Raw genomic sequence first — 22,876 nt, forward strand, 5'->3', positions numbered from 1 at the left:
GTACCGGACATTTGCTGAGCTTCAGGCAAATGCCCGGAAGAGGGAGATAGAGTTGGAGACTCAGGCTAGGGAGGAGGTTGAGTCTTAGGGGAGGGATCGACGACCGACACAGTCTCAGTCGGCAGCCAAGCGGGCTAAGCCCGCTGATTCGAGATCTGGGAGTCAGAAGGGCCGCACTTGTGGCAAGTGCGGCAAGAGCCACGATGGGGTGTGTAGAGCGGGGTCTTGCCACAAATGTGGCAAGGAGGGGCATATGGCCAAGGATTGCCCCCAAGGGGTTTGCAGTATGCTTTCACTGTAACCAGAACAGACACCGCAAGGTAGAGTGTCTACAGTTGCGAGGGACAGCCCAGGGAGCACCTCAAGGATCTTCCCCTGCTGCTATCAGAGTTGCTGAGAGCCGGCCAGTGAAGGCTGAGGTGCCAAAGGCACGAGGGAGAGCCTTTTAGTTGACTGCGGAGGAGGTCCGCGTTGCGCCCGACGTCGTGGCTGGTATGTATCCTTTCTTGTATTTATTTTGATGTTGGGATATAGTGTTTATTTTATGTTATGTGTAGGTACTTTTCTTGTGAATTTTGTACATGCCTTGGTGTTATTTGACTCGGGTGCGAGTCGGTCTTTTGTATCTTTGGCTTTTAGTCAGCACATCAGTATTAGTCGAGAGGTGTTGAGTCGACCTTTGAGAGTTTCCATAGCTGACGAGAGGACGGTGTATGCCGCCGAAGTGATCCGAGGATGTGTACTCGAGATTTTCGGCATGGAGTTTCCGATTGATTTGGTTCCTATTGCGATGGGGGATGTCTGTGTCATCGTGGGCATGGTCTGGTTGAGCAAAGTGGGAGCGGTTATCAACTGTGAGAGACAGCTGGTGACCATACCAGACCCCAGTGGGGGAGCTCTTAGGGTGTATGGCGAGGTTACACGTTCTGGGTCAGCATTTTGTTCGGCCACTAGAGCGAGACAGAGTCTACAACAGGGATGTAGGGGATTTGTAGCATATGTGATGGATGCGAGGGTTGATTCAGAGAGACCGAGGTCAGTTGATGAGGTCCCGATAGTGCGTGAGTTTCCGGATGTATTCCCAGAAGAGTTGTTGGGTGTGCCTCCGGAGAGGCAGGTAGAGTTCAATATCGATTTGGTTCCGAGGGCTGCGCCTATCACCAAGGCGCCTTATCGTCTTACGCCTCCAGAGATGCAGGAGTTATCCTCGCAGCTCCAGGAGCTACCGGGGAAGGGGTTTATTCGGCCGAGCAGTTCGTCATGGGGAGCGCCTATCCTTTTTGTCAAGAAGAAGGATGGTTCACACCAGATGTGCATTGATTACCGGAAGTTGAACAAGCTAACGGTCAAGAACCGTTAGCCGTTGCCGAGGATCGACGATTTGTTCGATCAGTTGCAGGGGGCATCTTGGTTCTCCAAGATCGATTTGAGGTCTGGATATCATCAGGTCAGGGTGCGAGATGAGGACATCCAGAAGACAACATTCAGGACTCGTTATGGGCATTACGAGTTCGTGGTGATGCCTTTCGGACTCACCAACGCACCGGCGGTGTTCATGGATCTCATGAACAGAGTGTGCAGACCGATGTTGGATCGCTCGGTGATCGTTTTCATCGACGACATATTGGTGTATTCGAGATCCAGAGAGCAGCATGAGGAGAATTTAAGGGAAATCCTTGGAGTTCTGAGATCGGAGAGGCTTTATGCCAAATTCTCCAAGTGTGATTTTTTGTTGCGAGAGGTCCAGTTCCTAGGGCACCTCGTGAACCGGAAAGGGATATTGGTCGACCCGGCCAAGATTGAGACAGTGATGATTTGGGAGGTGCCGATGTCACCTACCGAGATCAGGAGTTTCCTAGGGTTGGCTGATTATTATCAGAGATTTATCAGGGATTTCTCCAAGATCGTCGTGCCACTCACTAAGTTGACCCAGAAGGGTGTTGTTTTTTCATGGGGTCCAGAGCAGCAGGCCTCCTTCGAGACACTTTGCCAGAGACTATGCGAAGCTCCGGTGTTAGCCCTTCCGGAGGGGATGGAGGACTTCGTAGTGTATTGTGACGCGTCAATATCTGGACTGGGAGCGGTGATTATGCAGAAGGGTCATGTTATAGCATACGCATTGTGACATCCCCAAATTTCACGGCCAAAAAAGACCGATTTGTTTATGCTTTGTTTTATAAATCAGAGTATTTGTTTAAAGAAAACGGTTGCGAAATTTGTTCCCAAAACAAGATATGATAAAAACTTATCAAAACATTTCTCAAAGAGAATGTATTTTCATTAAATAATAAAACCTCAGGATGTCATGTTCCAATACAGACACATAAGCATAAACAGAACATACATTCATTTACTCTAGTGATTTACATCTCCTTTAATCTCTCAGTGCAAAGCAGCTTCATATCGATACCTGTGATACAATTAAACTGAGTGGGTCAGGCTTGGGAGCCTGGTGAGCATATAGGGTTTTCAACCCACACTATTATATCATATATATATATATATATATATATATATATATATATATATATATATATATATAATCAAACAATCAACCCAATTACCCATCCCCATTATCTTCTTTACTCTTAAGGTTTTACCCTAAGAATCAACTATCCTTCATTCATTCATTCCTAAGGATTGACCTAAGGAATCAGCACGATGTCCATTGCTGCCAAAGTTTATCTATCAGGTAATAAATCCATAGCTATCAGACGCTAATTCCATAGTCACCAACGTGCACTTAACAAGCGCTAACTCTATAGTCGCCAAAGTTCGTCTATACGGTACTAAATCCATAGCTACCAAGGTTTATCTTGTTCATTGACAGTATCATACTCGAGATCCCTCTCGCAATACATGTCAATGGATTACTAACAGGTTTATCTTGTTTATTGACAATATCATACTCGAGATCCCTCTCACAATACATGCCAATGGATTACTAACAGGTTTATCTTATTTACTGACAGTATCATACTCTAGATCCCTCTCGCAATACATGCCAATGGATTACTTAAATCCATAGCTACCAAGGTTTATCTTGTTCATTGATAGTATCATACTCGAGATCCCTCTCTCAATACATGCCAATGGATTACTAACAGGTTTATCTTGTTTATTGACAATATCATACTCGAGATCCCTCTTGCAATACATGCCAATGGATTACTAACATGTTTATCTTATTTACTGACAGTATCATACTCTAGATCCCTCTCGCAATACATGCCAATGGATTACTAACAGTTTTATCTTGCTTATTGACAGTATCATACTCGATATCCCTCTCGCAATACATGCCAATTGATTAATAACATGTTTATCTCTATTCCTGATCCCTACTCACGAATCTAAAGCTAACCTTTTGATCTTATTATCCAACTAATCTTTTATCCTACACCAACTATCTCATCTACCCATGTCCTACCCAACATATTTGTAGATACAAAATACATATACAGATTAACTCATTTAACACTTATATAAAACATCCATTCCACACTCATCTCAAATAAACAACAATGCATAAACACATAGCACATATTTCATAGCAAATACTTAATATATATGTGTTAGAAGAAAGTGATCACATACTCACCCAAAACATATACTTAATACATTAAAACAATACTTGTATTAAAATCGTGTTATGAAAGGGACTATACACTCACTTGATCAGAAGATGATCGGACAGCACTACAGCTCTAAGAGTAGTATTCTTCGGTGAAACCGGGATATCTTCACACATCGGGTTTCTCACGGGCAGAGCTTCGGCTCGGAAACTCTTTTCTTCTTGGGATCTTCGGGGCTTCGGGACTCGCTTCGGGTCTCGGGGTTGATACCTGGGCTTCGGGATATTTCTTGCACGTAAATCGAGGTAAAACGGGAGAGAGAGAAGAGAAAATAGCAACCCTAAACGGCTGGCCCTTCAAATCTATTTATAGGGCAAAATTGGCCCTTGCCACGTCGTGGCACCTTTTCCCACGTCGTGGGCTTGGTCGTCACTGCATGCGTCATCGCAAGTTGCATCTGGGGGACTCCTGGAGGTGTTAGAAGACTGGCCACGTCGTGGCACTGCTTGCCACGTCGTGGTTACTGACAGTTTTGGGGTTTCGCGCCCCGAACTTCAGAAATTCATAACTTTCGCATACGAACTCCGTTTTCGACATTCTTTATATTGACGCGTAGGTGAGATTATGCTCTACAACTCTCGTTTATATTCCATTGGCTAATTTTGACTTTATTTTTAATATATTATAAATATATTACTTATATATTATCTTTAGTAGGTCGGGACAGGAAAACTCCGTTCGAAATTCATAACTCCTTCATCTGAACTCCGTTTTCGTTTGTCTTTTATCGTTGTACTACTATCGAAGTCATCTTCGACTCTCGTTTAGATCACTAAGGATAGATATCTATCTACCTTTAATTCACTATTTACGTCGTGCTGGGTTGTGCCGGTTCTGTCGCGAAACTTCGACAGGTTATAACTACTTCGTTATAACTCGGATCTCAGCGTTCTTTATATGTACGGAATCCTTGTAACATATACTATAACTTAGTTAAGATTAATCCTTCTAAATAATCTTCCATCAAAAAGTCATTTTTTATGCTTATCGTCTCTAAATTGACTAGCCCGGATCTACGGGCGTTACACGCATCGAGGCAGCTGAAGCCTCATGAGATGAGGTATCCCACCCATGATCTGGAGTAGGGGGAGGTGGTGTTCGCCCTCAAGATCTGGCGTCACTATCTGTATGGGGTTCGATGTACCATATACACAGACCACAAGAGCCTGAAGTATCTAATGGATCAGCCCAACCTGAATATGCGCCAGAGGAGATGGTTGGATGTGGTGAAGGATTACGATTGTGAGATCCTGTACCATCTGGGCAAGGCTAATGTTGTAGCCGATGCACTGAGCCGAAGGGTGGAGGGCGCCCCGATGCGAGATGTTTGTTTGATATTGACAGTGATGACTCCGGTGTTGGACACTATTCGTGGGGCCCAGGCTGAGGCCGTGAGGCCAGAAAGCCAGAAGAAAGAGCGAGTTGTCGGGCTGGTATCAGAGTTTGTTACCGATGGCCGGGGGCTTATGACATTTCAGGGTCAGATATGGGTACCGTTTGTGGGCGGGACGCGTACCATTTTGATGGAAGAGGCTCATAGATCGAAGTTCTCGATCTATCCCGGGGCCATTAAGATGTATTTAGACCTGAAGAGGGAGTATTGGTGGCCCTGTATAAAGAGGGATGTCGCATGGTTTGTAGAAAGATGCTTGACCTGTCGCAGGGTTAAGGCTGAGCACCAGCGTCCACATGGTAAGTTGCAGCCGTTAGAGATTCCTGAGTGGAAATGGGAACAGATTACCATGGATTTCATCACCAAATTGCCAAGGACTGCGAGAGGTGTCGATGCAATTTGGGTGATTGTGGACAGGTTGACGAAGAGCGCTCAGTTCCTTGCTATCAGTGAGAGCTCTTCCGTGGAGAGGTTGGCAGAGATGTACGTGAGAGAGGTGGTATCGCGGCATGGAGTGCCGATCTCGATTGTCTCAGATCGAGATGTACGTTTCACTTCCAGATTCTGGAAGAAGTTTCATGAGGAATTGGGTACGAGACTGCATTTTAGTACCGCATACCACCCACAGACTGATGGGCAGAGTGATCGGACAATTCAGACGCTCAAGGACATGCTCCGAGCATGTGTGTTGGATTTCGGCGGGAGTTGGGACACGTACTTGCCCTTGGCAGAGTTTTCCTACAACAACAACAACCATCATTCGAGCATTGGTATGCCACCCTTTGAGTTGTTGAATGGGAGGAGGTGTCGGACCCCCATTTGCTGGGGAGAGGTAGGGCAGCATGTGATGGGTAGTACTGAGATCGTGCTTCAGACGACAGAGCAGATTCAGCAGGTCAGACAGAGGTTGTTGACCGCTCAGAGTCGTTAGAAGAGTTATGCGGACAGGCGCCGGTCCGAGCTCGAGTTTCAGGTTGACGACTTCGTGCTCCTGAAGGTCTCTCCTTGGAAAGGAGTGATTCGATTCAGGAAGAGGGGCAAGTTGGGACCCCAATATATTGGTCCTTTCAGGGTGATCGCGAGGGTAGGCAGGGTAGCCTACCGTTTGGAGTTACCTGCAGAGTTGGGTCAGATCCATGACATTTTCCACGTTTCACAGCTGAGAAAGTGTATAGCCGACGAGTCGGCAGTGGTGTCATTAGAAGATATACAGGTGGATGCGAGCCTGAACTATATTGAGAGGCCAGTGGCGATTAGGGATTGGAATATCAAGGTTCTGAGGAGCAAGGAGGCACCTCTGGTGCAGGTCCAGTGGCAGCATCGGAAAGGGTCAGAGTTGACTTGGGAGCCGGAACGTGAGATGCGGGAGTAGCATCCAGAGTTGTTTGCAGAGTGAGACTTCGAGAGCGAAGTCTAATTCTAGTGGGGGAGAATTGTAACACCCGGATTCCCAGGTATATTATTTATTCCTTTATTTTTGGAGGTTGGGAGGGGACTCGGCGAGTTGGTGTTTAGACTCGCCGAGTATGGTCGCGGATTCGTATCCGAGTTCATAGCTGGACACGACGAGTTCATTAGTGGACTCGGCGAGTCCACGCTGTTTAATGAAACCCTAATTTCCTGGGTTTGGGACCTATTTAAAGGCCCTTAGGGCCGTCATTTGCGGCTACCAAACCCCAGAGAGAAACCCTAAGAGATCTAGAGTGTTTGTGAGGAAGGAGAGGCCATTCTTGATCATTTTTTTGGTGTAATTGCAAGAAGGAGGTGACCAAGGCAAGATGAGGCTGAAGGATGTGCGATTCTGGTGACTTCAGAGTTCATAGACTTCATCTTGAGGTATTTATTCGGACCTTCTTCAGATTGGTGTTGATTCTTAGAGTTAGGGTTTTCTAACCCCCTTTAGAGGATGGATATGTGGAGCAATTGGTCCCCTCTCGAGTTTATGCTTTGGATCTGGACTCAAAGAGGTCCAGAGACCTTAACCCTTGGAGCTTTATGAGCTATTTTGGGAGCCATGAATTTAGGATGTTATTTTTGGGGATAAATCACCAAGTGAGACCATCTAGATGTCATATGTGTGTCAAGGTTTGAACTTTACGTGATTAGCATGCTTGGGAAGGTCAGATCTATGGATTAAAGGAACAGATATGGCCTCAGGAGGTCTATGGAGTTTGTGCATGGCATGAACTCGTCGAGTCCAAATATCAGACTCGACGAGTAGGGTTAGGGTTTCCCATAAATCACTCAGTGAGTAGACTTGCCGAGTTGGGTAAATAACTCAGTGAGTCAGAGGGGGATTAGGGGACTGGAGTTCAAGGCGGAACTCGTCGAGTTGTTCTTGAGACTCGGCGAGTTGAGTCGGGGTAGCCCCGCGATTCATGGCAGGTGTGACTCGTCGAGCAAGGTGAGGAACTCGACGTGCCAAGCGGGACTAAAGAGTTAGTGGACACGTGTAGACTCGCCGAGTCGCCCAAGTGCACTAGACGAGTCGGGTCAAAGTTTGACCATTGACTTTTGTTGACTTTTAGGGTTTGGTCAATAATGTGGCCTTTGAGCTAAAAGAGGGGGTAAAATGGTCTTTTGCCTGCTGAGGGTGCCTAGAGAGGGTTGAGTCTAGTCCCGAGAGTTATATTTATGAGAATATTTACTTTATGTGATTAGGCGGAGGCTAGATCATATTTCTACCGAGTCAGAGATTTACCGAGACATCTGAGGTGAGTCTTCTCACTATACTTTACCTAGTGTGGTAACAGAATTATGTGACAGAGTATTTTAGAGTTATATGACAGGGTATTTGCATGTTATTATGTGTTGTGATTTATTGTGATATGTGATATGCATGATTCAGAGTTTACAGAGTTAGGACCAGTGGGTCCACAAAGTTATGGGGCCAAGAGGGTCCCACAGAGATATTCGACCAGAGGGTCAACAGAGTTACAACCTTGAGTGACTGATATGTGTTTATGTGGTATTTTGGGGAACTCACTAAGCAAATATGCTTACAGTGTTATGTGTGGTGTTTCAGGTACCAACGATGATCGCGGGAAGGCGCCGACATGACTCGTACTCACGCACACTAGAGTTTATATATTTTGATCTTGGGGTTTTGTATTAAGATAATGATGATACAATGTTTTAAAACGTGGATGTGAATGGAATTATATGATTTTTAAAATCCGAAAAATTATTTAAATTTTTACGGTGTTACAATACAAACCAATTATATATATATATATATATATATATATATATATATATATATATATATATATATATATATATATATAAGTGTGTGTGTGGGGTTGTGTGTGTGTGATCATATATTTAAATTTTAAGTGTGTTTAGTGTTTAAGGTTTAAGAGCTTTGATATTACCATCTACCGTATTAGGAAAGTTTAAAGTTTAAACTCATGTTCAACATGATCTATTTTCCTCTACTACTTTAAAGTCTATAGTCATGGTAGAAATTAATAAAATCTTTCCGGATCGAGTTAACAATCTCATCTGTTCACAAAACTTTCTTTCACAAAAGCCTCTTTCACAATTTACCATGAATACTAAAATCTTTATTCATAAAATCCCTATATATATTGGTATATATATCACTACCAATATGTACCAAACTTATTGATAGTTAAATAAGTTGGTACTAATTATATTGGAATGGTAATGATATCAAAATTATTGTACCAATTACAAGTAGATATGATATACGATTTATGAAAAAATTGACCATACCATACCAATTCCACCGATAGTACTTGTAGCCTGGCCTTGTATCATGTAGCCATGTAGGGCTTCATTAAGTTATGGGCTTTGTAGAAAACCCGGGACTTTTTTTTTTCCAACTCCTGGCTTCAACCCTCTTTCTCTTGCAGGGTTTCTGTCCTCAATCTTTTACCTCCCTATCTAACAACGGCAACTTCTCGCTTTCTTGTTGATTTTCCGTACAAAAATGGTGTGCAAAAGGCAGATATTAGCTCGCAAACGATTCAAGGAAGAGCACCCGGAACTGTTTCCTAAACCCCAGCCCACACCGCCACAGGATCCAAATAAGAAGAAGAAGAAGAAGAAGAGTAATTTCAAGCGCAAGAAATCAGATTCCACTGACCCGAGCAAATCCAGGAGACCTGCATACAAAAAACACCCTCTCAGAGTGCCCGGAATGAGACCCGGTGATAGCTGTTTCATCTGTAAAGCTGATAATCATATTGCCAAAAATTGCCCGGAGAAAGATCAGTGGGAAAAACACAAGGTAGGTTTTGTCTATTTTCTTTTCAAGTTAATGTTAATTTGCATTTCATAGCTTTCATTCCGTTCGTATGAAATTTGCATTTCATAGTTTTTGCTAGCGGCGCAGCTTGTTCGTTTTCGTTCAATCGATATGTATTGAACTTTCATTGGAGGATATTTTGTTAATCCATTGCCTAAAATTTGATAAGTTAAAGTTAGGGTTTATATCGAACGGAATGAAAGTTCTACTTGGAACCTATAATAGTTATTACCCGATTCTCCAAATTTGATTATTTCAACCCTAATCATAATTACTTATTCTCAGACACTCAGAAACTGATTACTATAACTTGATAACTTTACGTTTACAGCTAGATTACAATTAAAATTTTAAAGCCTAATCATAATTACATATAAAATGTGTTTGCAGATATGTTTGTTATGTCGGCAACGTGGCCACAGTCTCAAGAACTGCCCCAAGAAAAGTGGAGAGGATGTTGATGACAAGTTATGTTATAATTGTGGAGACTTTGGACATTCTTTGGCTCTATGCCCCCAGCCACTTCAAGATGGTAATTTATTCATATTTTCCTCTCTGATTGATGTTTATATATTTGAATTTATGATTATTGATGGGGTGTTTGAATGTGCTTTTGGATTTATTATTGTAAGGTTAATTCTGAGGGTTTGTTTGAGATCAATGTGAAATTACCTAACTATCCCTATCTTTGTGGTGCAGGGGGAACAAAATATGCATCGTGCTTTATATGTAAAGAACGAGGACATTTGAGTAAGGATTGTCCTAAAAACGCTCATGGAATATATCCGAAGGTGCATTTTAGTGTTTTTTATGTTATCAATAAGTTATGTTCTTGACATTTTATTTTTTTTATTTATATGAAACATTGTTGTTGTTGTTGTAGGGAGGTTGTTGCAAAGTATGTGGGGGTGTGACACATTTGGCTAAAGATTGTCCAAACAAAAGCAATAGAAGTGATTCTGCCAAAAGATGTAAGAATTCTTCACTGACTGACTGTTTAATTGACAACTTTTATTATAAATTTATATTTGTGCATTGATGCACTAGAAAGAAATGAAAGTAGGATGCTATAATAAACAAACAAATGAAAGTATGTTGCTATTTTGTTTTGCATTTAGTTCATATTTACAATTTTAAGTATTTGTTTTTTGTGGATCTTAGCAACTGGGATAGGAGCAGTTGCAAGAGGGCAGGTGACCAAATTTGCAAGTGGTGATGATCTTGAGGATGATTTCAGCATGATTGAAGATGATAAAGAGAAGAAGACTTTTGAGCCCAAAGCTGATATTGTTTCTAAGGAATCCAAACCAAAGAAGAAACAAGGAACAAAAGTGGTAAACTTTGTGGGTTAAAGATTAAACCCCCAATCCTTTGTGGATGCAGTTTTGAACGCTTTAGATTTGTTTATTTTATGAATTTGTGAGAGTGTAAAATTAATATCAAGATTCAAGAGGTAGTATATGGTTTCCGAACATGATGTTGCAAACTTGCTTTGAAAAGGGCTATTTTGGACTTTGTGTTTTGATATTCAGTAGAGCAGCCTCAAATATAGGCAAGTAGTTTTACATCTATATTTATATTTATATTTATATTGATAATCGGTTTTCTTATAGCAACTTTTCACCCACATCTTAAAATTTGATTATTTTAATGCTATATATATATATATATATATATATATATATATATATATATATATATATATATATATATATATATATATATATAAATTGATTTAAAAATCATTTCTTTTACCATCACCGTCTATTTCGTGAATATATTTATTTTTCATGTCAATGGTCTAGTTAGAAAAATCTTTTAAAAGGCACATTTTTTTGTTTGCTAATTAACATCATTTTTCCGAGAAAATATAAAATGTATGATTTTTGTAGTAAATATTTAAGAGGGTTCTTTTGTGATTTAACCATTATTGTAATTAGTTTTTTTTTTCATGAGTTATTCACTGATATGACCATAAAAAAGGGGTGAACATTTTGACCGGATTGGAACCGTTTTGGAACTTGACCGACTTGAGAGAAAGTTATGGACCTTGGTCTGGACTTGCATACTGGTGTGGGTTTTTTTTTTTTTTTAAAATTTTTTTTTCCTGTTCTTGTACTCTTGCATTTTACTAAGACAACATTAGTAGCTTATGGTATAAGTTGTTGAAGCAGTAGCTGAAAAGCTAAAAATCTTTTAGTTTTGTTATCCCGACTTCGGTGAAGTGTAATTCATTGAATATGGAACAAAAAATGATGACACTACAACTTAAACACAAATACAAACTCTAAACTAGGGATGAAAGTGTGTCCAAAACCGGATTGATTGACCTGGACTGGAACCCTGAATTGAAGGATTATAAGAACCGAGAACTGGACCGGTATACGGTAACTGGTTCGGTTCGGCTATGGGTATGAAACCGGGTATAGTGGGTATGAAACCGGTTGGGACTGGAAATTGATAATTGGAACATGATTCGTGTGTTAGACCCGGAAATAACTGGAAACCGTAAATGAAACCGAAACTCAAAATTTTTAAACAAAAGCAAAAAAATAATTTGTTGTAACCCGAAATAATTTTTAATAAAAACTCCCCACCAATAACTATCGTCTTCAAATCAAAAAACATAAGTAATTGCATCTTAAAAATTGGATTTTGGGATTTGAATATATAATCAACCCACAAACAAGGTTTTGAAAGTAACTATAATATAAATGGTCTCAATAGATTTGAGTTTTTAACAAAAGTCTTGTTCTTTCAGAAAAAAATATTTACTAGACATTTGTGAAATATAAGCGTTAGTGAATAAATGTATGATTTTGTCACCACTTACAATCTTCTCAATTCATTTACTAAAATACTAATCAATATGCCTCAGATGTTAGTGATGATAAAAATCGGTAATACCACTATAGCTGCCAATTGCAAAAACTTTATATGTTTGTTCTTCTACTAGTCCTCAAGAATTCAAAATTGAAAGCTCTTAAGTGAGTGTCAATTTTCTTGAACCGGGAAGAAACAGTCAAGACTTAAAATGTTTAGAGTCTAGGCATCTAATAAGTATCATATACCCATTTCAAATTATTCTTTTTGATAACCCTTTTGTGTCCGGTTCCTTGGCCCACTAAACTGGTTCTGGTCCATTAAACTCAGTTTCGGTTTTTTACATATCCGGTTCCAAAACCCACAATACCCGGAACCCGAATAAGATTAATTTTGGAACTCAATACTCGGAATGTTTAAGCATTTTCCGGTTATACCGGTTCCGGTCCGACTCCGGTTCAAGTCTGGTTTTTCGGTTTTATATCTCATCCCTACTCTAAACATATGAGTTTTATACAAACAATCATATGTGTACATACAACCTTAGATACAAATCTATGTTTTCACTATTAGTTATACAACATTATGAGCACAAAAGAAACCTAACATGCTCCTAGGTCATTTCGAAAATCATAAATGAGAATGGAATACATACCTCTTGTTGTTATGTTGTAATAACAACTTGTATCTTGACTCTTCTTGTCTTTGAAAGCAAGTACCACAAGTGTAGTACCTCTAATGGCTCACAAACACCAAGAGTAAATGGAGAGGCAAGAGAGAGAGGGGAGGTATGAAATTCGGTTCTAGGAACCCTAGGTATCAAATGGCCGAATTTCTTATGCCAAGGGGTCTTTATATAGGTGTAGGAATTAGGGTTTCAGTCATTATCCTTATCTGGTTGCTTAGCTACCAAACAACCCAAAGGATAACCCTAGAAACCTTATCATGGACGAATTCCAAGGCCTTATCCCCTTGAATTCGTCCACCCTATCATATAGGGCATCCTTTGCCCTACTTTGCAACTATCACATAATTACAGTTCAGTCCCCCTAGTTCAATTAACTTCTTTTGATCACAAAATTAATTCTTAATTGATTCTCGACCAATGTTAACTAAATAAATATGATTTCTCTTTTAATATATTATTCATATAATATATTAATAAACCATAATAACCTCTTTCTCTATTATTTCTCCAGTCAAGTTGCTTTGGTGAAGGCAACCCAAAAGGACCATGCACAACCGAGTCAAGTACTTACCAAATATGGTTACAGGCTTAGACACTAATCCAACAGTCTCCCACTTGGATAAGTCTAGTAACCATAAATGCAAGTAGAATCCGATTAGCAATCGTAGCTCTCAAAGACGCTGTCGAACTCTTATCTTATCAGTAACCTGTCCTTTAGATAAGAGATCATATATTCCTCCATTCTAGATATTTTATAGACATGAGACATGGATTATAATCATTCTCTCAGTCTATGTGTTGTTTCTCAATTTCTGATTTATAATGACTGACAACAGACTACAGTTAAACACATCAACTTAGTCACGGCTTGGCCAAGCATTTAGGGTGTCATCACTAAATCATCGAGGGGCCCACAAATATCACTTTTATCCCACTTTGGGTAAAAGGAACGGATAAAATTTGACTCAATGCTCGCTTGTACTCACTCACCGAATCACACACAAGAATACGTTTTATAACACCAAGTTACCGGTGCGTTTACATATTATCAATGTGTTGTAACCGACTCGCAAGATACAACTCACACATCTTGGTTTTAAGAATATAAGATATTATCGTCTCACTAATCACTCGTGATAAAATCCATGAAGCAATCCAAGTGAGCGTGAGTTTAATCCAATACTCTAATCTTATAGCAACACTCATGAACTTTGCAACAAACTTGTGCTATGTCTAAACGCATTAGACAATCTATAGACAGATTCATGACAGTCTTCTTTCATACCTAATTCCAAAGTATGAGCGATCTTATTCGGGAAGTCAAAACATGCAATGTAGCACCTGGTTCTTGGTATGTAATTTATTTAAGTGTTTTGCATTTTTGGCCTGGGACTCGGCGAGTTGAAGGACCAACTCGCCGAGTGGAAGCGGGATGAGACGCGGGATTTAAGTATTGGACTTGTCGAGTCGGGTCCCGGACTCGAAGAGTAGGCTCTGACTGGACAAAAACCCTAATCTGAGGGTTTGCACCCTATTTAATCATCTCTTTCAGCCACCACCCATCCCTATTGCTCCCAGAAACCCTCCATAGCAAACCCTAAGAGTTTTGGTGCAAGATCTAAGGCTTTTGAGTGATTTTTGTGGGTTTTGACCTCAAGGAAGAAGGAAGAGCATAGAAGGATCAAGAGGAGACTGAAGGATTCGAGTTTGGTTCATCATTTGCAGTCTTTGAAAGGTATAAAGTCTATACCTTGCTTGTTCAATTGTTAGATCCCTTTTTGGGGAAGATTTAGGACTTTTTAAGTCATATGAGGTAGCCAACCATGATTGCAAACATGGGTGGGGGTCAAAACTTCGGATCTAAGTCTTGGGAGGAGTCACAAGGCAGATTTGGGTTGCTTTTGCACTCAAGGAAGGCCTCATGCAACATAAGAGCCATTTTAGATCCTTTTAGGCTCAAAAGTCCCATGCATGCACGTAAAGTTCGTAACTTTACGTGCTAGATCGAGCTTAGGGGGTTGGATCTATCATTTGGTCAAAGGTTGTACATCAGAAATTGAGGATTTAGGGCGTGGAAGTTATCGACTCGGCGAGTCCGTTCTTGGGACTCGACGAGTCCGAGGCATAAAGTCTCATATCTGTTGAGGGTCAAAAGAACTTAGTTGGGTGTTAGAAGGGTTGTAGAAGGTCCGAAGGAGTGACCCAACATATTGGACTTAGACTTAGACCTGGAGTTCATGGGACTCGACACTAGAACAACCTCGGCGAGTCCAAGGCAATCTCCCAAAACATGAAGACGAACTCGACGAGTTGTTCATACAACTCGGCGAGTCAAGGACAGGACTTGTTCATCAGATGAAGGTGAACTCGACAAGTTGTTCATACAACTCGGTGAGTCGGATGAAGGTTCATTCGATGTTCTTATAGAAGAGGAACTCGTCGAGTCGTTGCCAAACTCAACGAGTCGAGTCGTGGACAAGGACGGGTAAAGGGTTAGGGACTCGACGAGTTGACGGCCCAACTCGGCGAGTCGGGTCAACTGGAAGTTGACTTTGACTTGGACTTGGTTGGGGGTAAAATAGTCATTTTACCCTAAGAATAGATATCAGATTCTGACTGAGTGTTTTGTGGGGGTTATAGCCAGAGGATTTCCGAAGCAACGACAGATAGAGGTTTCCCACACAGATTATTAGCAGCTACTCGTACGAGGTGAGTTACCTTCCAGTAGCGGTGGGTCTACGGCCACAATGCCAGCCCACCGGTAGGAGTTGTATGTTAGATGATTGTCTTTGTGATATCTTCTAGGTTTGCTACTATCTGATATGTTATATGTTGGTATGATATGTTATATGTGATCGTAGTAGAGTTCGGTTGTTAGGACCGTAGGGTAGGTCAGACACCCCAGATATGTCTGACAGTATGTGATGATATGTTTATATGATGGCATGATATGTTACATGTGATAGTGGTAGTAGGAGGGGAATAGTCCCCAAGTTCGGTTGTTAGGACCGAAGGGTAGTTCGGACACCCCAGATATGTCTGATAGTATGTTTATGTTATGATATATGTGATAGTAGCAGTAGGGGTGGAATAGTCCCCAATGGTCGGTTGTTAGGATCGACGGGTAGGTCAGCACCCCAGAATGGCTTGACATGGGTTGGTCAGCACCCCAGAATGGGTTGACACGGGTAGGTCGGCACCCCAGAATGGCCGTACAGGTAGGTCGGCACCCCAGAATAGCCGTACCGGGTACGTCGGGCACCCCATAATTGCCCGACAGTATGTATGCTATGTGATTGTATGGTATGTGGTACGATGGGGGGACTCACTAAGCTTCTTGCTTACAATTTACAATTTTGGTTTCAGGTACCTTTTCAGCGAAGGGGAAGGAGCTGGCGCGGTAGCGGCACATCATACACACCCTCTTTGTTTTCCGCACTATGGATATTCTGAGATTGTACTCTGACATGTTACTAATTTTATGACTTGGGTTTTTAGACATGATACATTGTTTTATAAGATGATGTGATTTCTCAGTATTTTCTTATAAATGTTTTTATGAGTCAGTTAATTAAAATGAAATTTTTGGTCTTGAAAATTGGGTCATTACATGCAAAGTGAAACACAAGAATAATACTAATCCCATATGACCCCAAACTTTGGGTATAAATAAAACACCTTTTATTTAATCACTATATTGATTACTCATTATTTGTTATTTCAAGTAATCAACGTATTACTTGAATTATAACAACAGTTGTCCCATGCACCAAGCATGCACACTATGTTTACCTATGGTCCTAACTTTGTAAAATATATCAAATGAACATATTTCCAACGATGCTCATTTCATAATTCCCAATCTTAATCAATTTCTAAATATTATTAAAAGAGAACCTTTAATTCACCAATGAAGCAATCCGAGCCGTTGATTGAATTTCAATCTTAACTTTTCTACCTTTGATCTTTTTGATGACGTCATCTTGACCAAAATATATAGGCGCGTCCGATCGTAACTTACAGTCTTATCTTCTACATTTTAGATCTTGATAACTCTAATCTCTTCTACACACCAACAATGTTGTCAAACCACATCTCCTATTTCTCTTCCCTTTATCTCTTGAGTATCCGGAAACCGTTTGTTACCACTGCCTTTCGGACGTCATCGTTACAGCCTACAAGAAGCTACCATCCATTCCCTATTAACCCTCACATGCTTAAATAAAAATTCTTCCTTCTCAATAGTAAGATCGACTCCCTATAAAACACTAGCCGAAGACACTGTTTGCATGCTTACCTAAAACTTCTTCCTTTTCAACAGTAAGATCGACTCACTGTAAAACACTAGCTGGAGACACCGTTGTCGAGGACCTGTTTCCTTCCCTCACTTTTTTTGATTGTATGGATGATTGTAGCATATTGCAAAACCATATCCCCAATCGTAACTTGGAATCCTCCTGAAGGAGTAAGATATGTAGCTTTCCATTTGGTGTTAGTGGAAATTTTTAGCTTTAGCTCACCACCCATTCGATGAAATGCCTCAGAGGTCACGAGAAAAGTTGTAAGTGCATCAATGACAGAAAACTGAGTGCAACAAGCCTTCACACATCCAATTTATAAAAACTATCAATCCTGTGAAATATTGGTGGTTGTTATAGTTTGAAGGATATTATTGTAACAATGACATTATTCTGTTAACTGTTAACATAATAATATCATGTATATTATTTTCATTCAAGCTTCTAATTTCATACTAATTTTGTTTTGTTTAGTTAATAAATCTAAACTTGCAATCCTGCAGGTTGTCTTCCTCCCTCTGTTGACATTTGAAGTAACCATTATTGTTGACAATTTCAGGTGTTTATTTATTTATTTTTTGAAAATTGTCTATTCCCTTAACAACTAGATTCTGTTAATTTGCAATGTATATAACAGAACAAGGCCTTATTACTTAGAGATGATGAAAATGTGAGCGATGATGTAATATGGGAGACACTTCCTGTAAGTTCATTTCATAAAGAAAGTATATTATATGTACATGCCTTCACTTTAGTTCTCAAAGTAATTGAAAGAGACCATTGTCCTTAGAGTCTGAAAATTCTATTATTTTTCAGCATTTCTGGGTTGTATATCCATGGTTTTCTGCATTGTTGCCACCGTCTTCACCCTCCTGAAGCTATGTGGTAGTATTTTTGGTTATCATCTACATACTAATTTAAAATATATATATATATATATATATATATATATATATATATATATATATATATATATATATATATATATATATTAGTGAATCCATTTATCAATCAAAGAGTATCATGTATATAAACAATAAGATCACCTTTAATAACTTTCGTTCACTTAAGAGGTTTTATAGATGCTTTAGGTTGGTGGGACCTGCTCTTAAATTTTGGGTATATTTTTGCTGCCAAATATTTTGCAATTTTATTTTATGGATATGCTTTTAGCTGTTGTAAGTTCTTGCAATTTGTTGTGTTTCAGAATTACAGATTGCTTTTACATTCTACCTTATTATTAAAATTCATTTTTTTGTAGCAACGTGTGATGGGGACTAATGACGAAGAAACTTAGAGGTTTTTTAAGCATTCTTCAGTGAAAGTGCTACTTTATACCCGATTTACTTCAAATTTTGACTAAATGAGTGTTTTACCTTTACATTCCAACAAATTATTATAAAGGTACATTGCTGAATAGCAAAAGTCAATGCTTACGATTCCACTTAATTTGTCAAAACAAATTCCTATTTTTTATTTTTATTTTTTTATTTAAGGGTGACAATTTTGTCTTTTGGTTTAGTCTCTACTCCTTCGCCTCTTGCGATCTTGCCCCTCTCCGATAGTAAGTACCTCACAATTTTAGCTCATTTTTCTACCTCATAACATGCTTAATTTGCTCTCTAGATCTCTTTATCTCATTATTATGTGACCGGAGTGTAAAAATCATTTGCCTTTGTTACTGTGTCACCATGCCTCTCACACTGTAATTGTCGAATTTGTTAATAATTGTTTTACTGGTGATATACTCTACGCCTGTCTATACTCTGTAAGTCTAATTTGTATGTATTTTTTTTTTTTTTATAATATTTATCTCAATAGAACAATGTGTTTAAAAAAAATAAATCTGATTGGTACTCTATGTCATCGTTCATCAACGACGATCGATTTGTTTTATCACTAGCTAATTATAATTTATTTGTTTTTAAAAAAATCTAATTAAATTCTATCCCAATTTTTAATTTCATGATTAGAGTAAAGTTAAGTATTAGATAGTGCGCTTGATGCACATGTATGGAATATAAATTATAAGTATCATCACTAATTTAATAAAGAAAATGTATTTTAAATGATTTTAATTATTATTAGGTGTTACTTTGGGGATAACAGTTCTCTTGCGAATGACATCCAAAAAGAAATGAAGGTATTAAATAGTAAATTGTTGAAAGCTAAAGATAAAAACACAAAGAGGGAAATCCATAAAAACTTAGGATTCTTTCAAAAGTTGAAGGCAAAAGGCAACAACTTGTTGTGACAAATGTAATTAAAAATTCATCTGTCGTTCTAGCAACTCTCACAGGTTCTTCATCAAGAAAATGAGATGGAATTTCATTTGATTTAGTCATTATTGATGAAGCTGCTCAGGCCTAGAGATTGCTTGTTGGATTGCTCTTTTCAAGGTAATAAAACAAAACTTTTTTTTTTTTTTAAATTGGAAACATATTGGATGATTGAAGTAAAAGGGATTTTGTTTTTTTAGGGTTCAAGGTGCTTACTTTCAGGGGATCATTTACAACTTCCTCCAACAATTCGAAGTGTTGAAGCTAAAAAAAAGGGATTAGAAAACACTATTTTTAAACGCCTTGCAGATTTATATGGAGATGATGTCATGTCTATGCTGATTGTGCAATATAGCATGCATGAACTTATAATGACTTGGTCTTCTAAAGAGCTTTACAACAATAAGGTAATTTAATTATGACCTTTTTTTATTAACCTTATTTATCTATTAATTATAGTATATTTGTTATAATAATAATGAGTAATGAAGTAATTAATAATGATAGACTAAAGCTCATGCAAGTGTTGTTGGACATACCCTATATGAGCTTGTAGGTGTTGAGAAGTCTTCTTCTCCACTGAACCTACTCTTCTTCTCATAGATATTGCAGGGTATGCATATTTGATATTTGATCTAACCTTATAAATTTTATGAATTCTAAAAAAATAATTATATTTTTAGGTGTGATATGGAAGAAAAGAAGGATGAAAAAGAAAGCATATTGAATGAAGGTGAAGCTGAGATTGCTATAGCACATGCAAAATGGTTGATTCAAAGTGGTGTACATGCTTCTCATATTGGAGTCATTACTCCTTACTCAGCACAAGTAAAGTAGAATTTGGATATCGTTTAATGGAATTAAGTAACGGAATGGAATCGTTGATTCCATTGGAATGGAAATAACTGTTGGATTAGTGTCTAAGTCCATAACTATTTTGGTATGTACTTGACCCGATGGTGCATGGTCCTTTTGGGTTGCCTTCACCAAAGCAACTTGATTGGAGAAATAAATAGAGAGAGAGAGGTTATTATGATTTATTAATATGTTATAAGAATAATATATTAAAGGAGAAATCATATTTGTTTAATTAATATTGGTCAATAATTAATTAAGAATTAATTTTGTGATCAAGTGTAATTAGTTAAACTAGAGGGGCTGAATTGTAATTATGTGATAGTTACAAAATAAGGTAAGGATTATCTTATATATATGGTGAACGAATTTGAGGTGTAAATCCCTTAGAATTTGACTAGGATAAGGATTTCTAGGACTTATCTTATGGTTGCTTGGTGGATAAGCAACTAGATAAGGATAAGGACTAAAACCCTAATCTTTACACCTATATAAACCCCCTAAGGCTTGTGAATTCGGCCAACCCTTCCCAAGAGGTCCTAAGGACGAATTCTAACCTCCCTCCTCTCTCTTTATACCTTCTCCACTTGCTTATGGTGTTTGTAAGCCATTAGAGGAGTGACACTTGTGACTCTCAGCCTTCCAAAGCTAATTCAAGGAGGAATTAGGATTGTTATTGCTACATAACAATCAAGGTAATATCTTAAACCTAATTATATGTTAATATTGATTTCCATATGCTAGAATTAGGGTTTATAGTCTTGGATTCAAAGCATGTACAATAGAGAAACCTAGATCCAAGCATTAGGGTTTGTATGAGCACATAGGATGTCTTATGACCAAAACCCATCAGTGGTATCAGAGACAGGTTGGTTTCTATTGTATTGATGCTTGTTGTAACTGAAAAAATTCGATTTTTTGCATTCTGGAGGCTGGACTCGCCGAGTCCATAGCTGAACTCGCCGAGTCCAAGGTGACTCGACGAGTCCAAGGCTGACTCGACGAGTCAACGCGTCAGAAGGAGGGTACTTCGGGATTTCTTGTTGTTTTTGCTTATGGATAGTTACCTTATCATGTTAGATCATTATTAATCCGATTATATGATATATTTGACTATAATTTTGATCTAATTGAAGATATTTATCAATTAATAAGATAATTGTTTCCTTATAAGATAATTGATTAATTATTTTGAGTAAATTGATAAATTGTTTTGCAAGAAATCATTAAACAAATCAAATATGGATAATTATGTAATTAAATGTTAGTTTAGATTATTTTTTATTTGATCCTTGTTGTTATGAAAAGTTTCATATTTTGCCCTTTAGGTTTTATAGTTTAAATTTGAACCCAATAGTTTTGTAGTTTTGAAATTTAAATAGTTGAAACCCTAATGTGTTGAAATGTTTCAAAACTTGCCCTCAAGTTTTGGAATTTAAAAGTTGATTAAAAGTATAATTAGGAATGTTAAATTCTAAAACTCTAGTATTGTTTTGAAAAAGTTCAAATAACACCCTTATGGTTTTATTAATTAATTAAGGTGTATAATTAAAAGAGGTTTAATAAATCCATAAAAGTTTAGGTTTACAATTTAATTGAATTAAAAGTATAATTGTTAAATTAAACCACCTAGTATTTTGAAAGTATAAAATACACCCTATACTATATATAACATTAAAAGTCTAACATTATATATATGTATGAGTAAAAGTCAGTCTTACCGTTAGTAGGCCTCATTCACGAAGCTGGTCTATAAGGGGTGTTTAAGGAAATTGCCTATAAAATGGCGATTGAATGGGTATCCACTCTTACCCACCGCACTCTTGACCAGTGGAGGGTCGTTAGCCGAACGGGTAGGATAGGACGAAACCTTCCATTATAAGTATAATGAAGTATAAAAGTAACTAAATTTTTTCATGTAATTCCCAATCTTAGTTACTTAGGCAAAAGTGAATTGATGCAATTCCATGAAATTACACTTTTTGCCCTTGCGAAGACGTTAGTGGAGCGTGTGTGGTTAACCGACACACTAAATGGGTCTAAGCAAAGGTAGCAAAGGGTGACTCAATGTTTGTCATAGTTCGGTGGAGCGTGTGTGGTTTACCGGCACATCGAATAGGCGACCGTAACATGTGAGGGCACCATGTAAGTTTGCATGGTTATTCACACCCGCTTTGTGATCCTCGGCATCCCAGTCACAAACAAGAGGGGCATATCGAGATTTAAACATGCCATTGAAAGTTCAATGAATCTCAAAGGATCTAGGAGTTTTCATAGATTTAAAACTTAAATTTCTTTTTTGTTTTTCATGGTGGAAATTATTGAATCGTCATTCACTTACCTTCAAATATTCTGCAATTAGGGTTATGGCATCCCTCTCCCGAGTTGTAGAATATTGTGTTGGGTCCTAGCCTTAGTATCTCATTTGGGTGATTTACTAAGGACTCAATCAATCAACTAACTTGAATTTGTTTTCTCCCGTTTTGTAGATGTCAAAGTTCGAAAACTATGGTCTTCCTAAATCCCGTGGAACAAGTATTCCACATGAAGATGGTATTCCACGATTTAATCGAGGAACGAGAAATCATGCTTCACTTCCTCCTCTTCCTCCTAATGTTCTCCCCAACCCACA

General features: G+C 38.7%; 1 protein-coding gene and 1 long non-coding RNA gene across 12 annotated transcripts; both read left to right on the top strand.

Annotated features, from left to right (window-relative positions):
• Positions 1-8,851: 8,851 nt before the first annotated feature.
• On the top strand, positions 8,852-10,828 carry LOC145088859 (VASCULAR-RELATED NAC-DOMAIN 6). The gene is made up of 5 exons (XM_079027293.1): positions 8,852-9,283; positions 9,692-9,833; positions 10,001-10,092; positions 10,185-10,272; positions 10,463-10,828. Exons 1-5 carry the CDS (start codon positions 8,984-8,986, stop codon positions 10,651-10,653), a joined length of 813 nt encoding a protein of 270 aa, XP_078883419.1. The 5' UTR covers positions 8,852-8,983; the 3' UTR covers positions 10,654-10,828.
• A 6,031-nt stretch (positions 10,829-16,859) lies between these two features.
• Positions 16,860-20,480, top strand: LOC145088860 (uncharacterized). 11 transcript variants are annotated; one of them, XR_013701249.1, is made up of 7 exons: positions 16,860-17,531; positions 17,614-17,669; positions 18,372-18,514; positions 18,607-18,674; positions 19,199-19,509; positions 19,590-19,796; positions 20,073-20,473. It is a non-coding gene; the product is annotated as an uncharacterized LOC145088860 (long non-coding RNA). The 11 variants fall into 11 exon arrangements; XR_013701245.1 differs by adding an exon at positions 19,897-20,002 and having other exon boundaries at positions 18,372-19,509; positions 20,073-20,480; XR_013701246.1 differs by having other exon boundaries at positions 18,607-19,509; positions 20,073-20,475.
• The last annotated feature ends 2,396 nt before the right edge of the window (positions 20,481-22,876 follow it).

This window comes from Lactuca serriola, chromosome 2 (genome assembly GCF_051521515.1).
Source record: "Lactuca serriola cultivar US96UC23 chromosome 2, Lser_US96UC23_V15, whole genome shotgun sequence".
NCBI lineage: Eukaryota > Viridiplantae > Streptophyta > Magnoliopsida > Asterales > Asteraceae > Lactuca > Lactuca serriola.

Coding starts and splice junctions, on each gene's coding strand:
- LOC145088859 (XM_079027293.1), top strand. CDS start 8,984: ATGGTGTGCAAAAGGCAGATATTAGCTCGCAAACGATTCAAGGAAGAG. Junction 10,093..10,184: donor CTCATGGAATATATCCGAAG/GTGCATTTTAGT, acceptor TTGTTGTTGTAG/GGAGGTTGTTGCAAAGTATG. Junction 10,273..10,462: donor AAGTGATTCTGCCAAAAGAT/GTAAGAATTCTT, acceptor TGTGGATCTTAG/CAACTGGGATAGGAGCAGTT.